The sequence below is a fragment of the Sphaeroforma arctica genome (genome assembly GCF_001186125.1).
Source record: "Sphaeroforma arctica JP610 unplaced genomic scaffold supercont1.7502, whole genome shotgun sequence".
In the NCBI taxonomy this organism is placed as follows: Eukaryota; class Ichthyosporea; order Ichthyophonida; genus Sphaeroforma; species Sphaeroforma arctica.
The window spans coordinates 1-1,415 of record NW_014033056.1 but is presented as its reverse complement, the minus strand read 5'-3'; the positions used below and the strand labels follow the sequence as shown (position 1 = coordinate 1,415).

Below are 1,415 nucleotides of genomic sequence, written 5' to 3'. Positions count from 1 at the left end.
CACATATGTGTATGCACGGATATATGCTAATGTATGTTTGAAACCTCTGTCACAGAACGAATCAACCGGTGATCTAGATGACAACAGGCTGATTGACGGTGTCACAGGCGAATCAAACATCTACAAACGCCGAGGAGAACAGCCGCCCATCGCAGGTATACTATACCGTTGCATGAAATACATTTGCGTTTACGTACCTGTGCATGTTTTTTGGTACTATACCTGTATGATAGCATGTACTGGTCTATACATTTATGGTGCATTTCCACGTGTATATATGCACATGTAGGTACACTAGACCCGAGACAACACCATGTTCCAAATCAGCGTGTTTTGCTAGTTATGTAATTGGCTTTCCCCAAGTTTTAGGGTTTAGGGTTTGTTTATAAACCCTAAATCGACCCTAAAACTCTCAAACCCTAAACTCTAAGACCCTAGACCTTAAAACCTTGACTCTCCCCAAACAACCACTACACTTCAACGTATGCAGGAGAACGTCAGCAAAATCCCAAGCGCATTCGCTTTGTTATGGATCTGAGTGGATCGATGTACCGTTTCAATGGCTTCGACGGACGACTCAACCGCATGATCGACTGTGCGTGCATGGTATGTGTGTGACCACACACTGTATTCTATTTGTGTGCATATTAAATGGGTTGTTCTTAATCGATTGTTTATACTATACATATATATATATATATATGTATATATATATATATATGTATAGTATAAACAATGGCAATATATACATGGTTTGCTGTGTGTGCATGGCATATCTATGAACACACACTTTATTTGTATACAAGTCATTTGGGGTATCCGAATGTAGATACGGAAATGTGTACCAGTATTTATATACGCTCATATAGAAAGGTACAGATATGTTTTTTGTGTGGGATCACTTTTCTTCCGGATGTAAACGTTTTGCTCACGACAGATCAAACAAACTTTGTTGTTCATCCAATGCCACTCTTTTACGTTACCATCGACACATTTGTATTTTACAGCCGTTAGAGGGTGTTTATAGTCATATCACTATCTCTTTCCAGTCAAATCAAACCCTAAACCCTAAACCAAAAATTATGGAGAATATTCTATTTATTTCCCTCTATCTCTTTCCACTCATATTAAACCCTAATCCCTAAACCACAGATCATGGAGAGCTTTGACAACTCGTCTGATGCCATTCGCTATGAAATATACGGCCACTCGGGCGAAGAAGCGGATGTTGCACTGGTGACAGAAAGTAACACACCAACCAACGAGAAGGAACGGCTGCAAGTGCTGGAGACCATGCACGCACACTCCCAGGTGGGTACACTGTGTATTGGTACTTATATATGTATATATATATATATATATACATATATATATATATATGTATATGTATATGTATATGTATATGTATATATATA

General features: G+C 38.6%; 1 protein-coding gene across 1 annotated transcript; it reads left to right on the top strand.

Annotated features, from left to right (window-relative positions):
* On the top strand, positions 1-1,311 carry SARC_16166 (hypothetical protein; the record flags this gene model as incomplete). The annotated part of the gene is made up of 3 exons (XM_014289723.1): positions 1-155; positions 491-606; positions 1,153-1,311. Coding segments are annotated over 3 exons (430 nt in total), but the record flags the coding sequence as incomplete, so codon positions are not given.
* Positions 1,312-1,415: the final 104 nt, after the last annotated feature.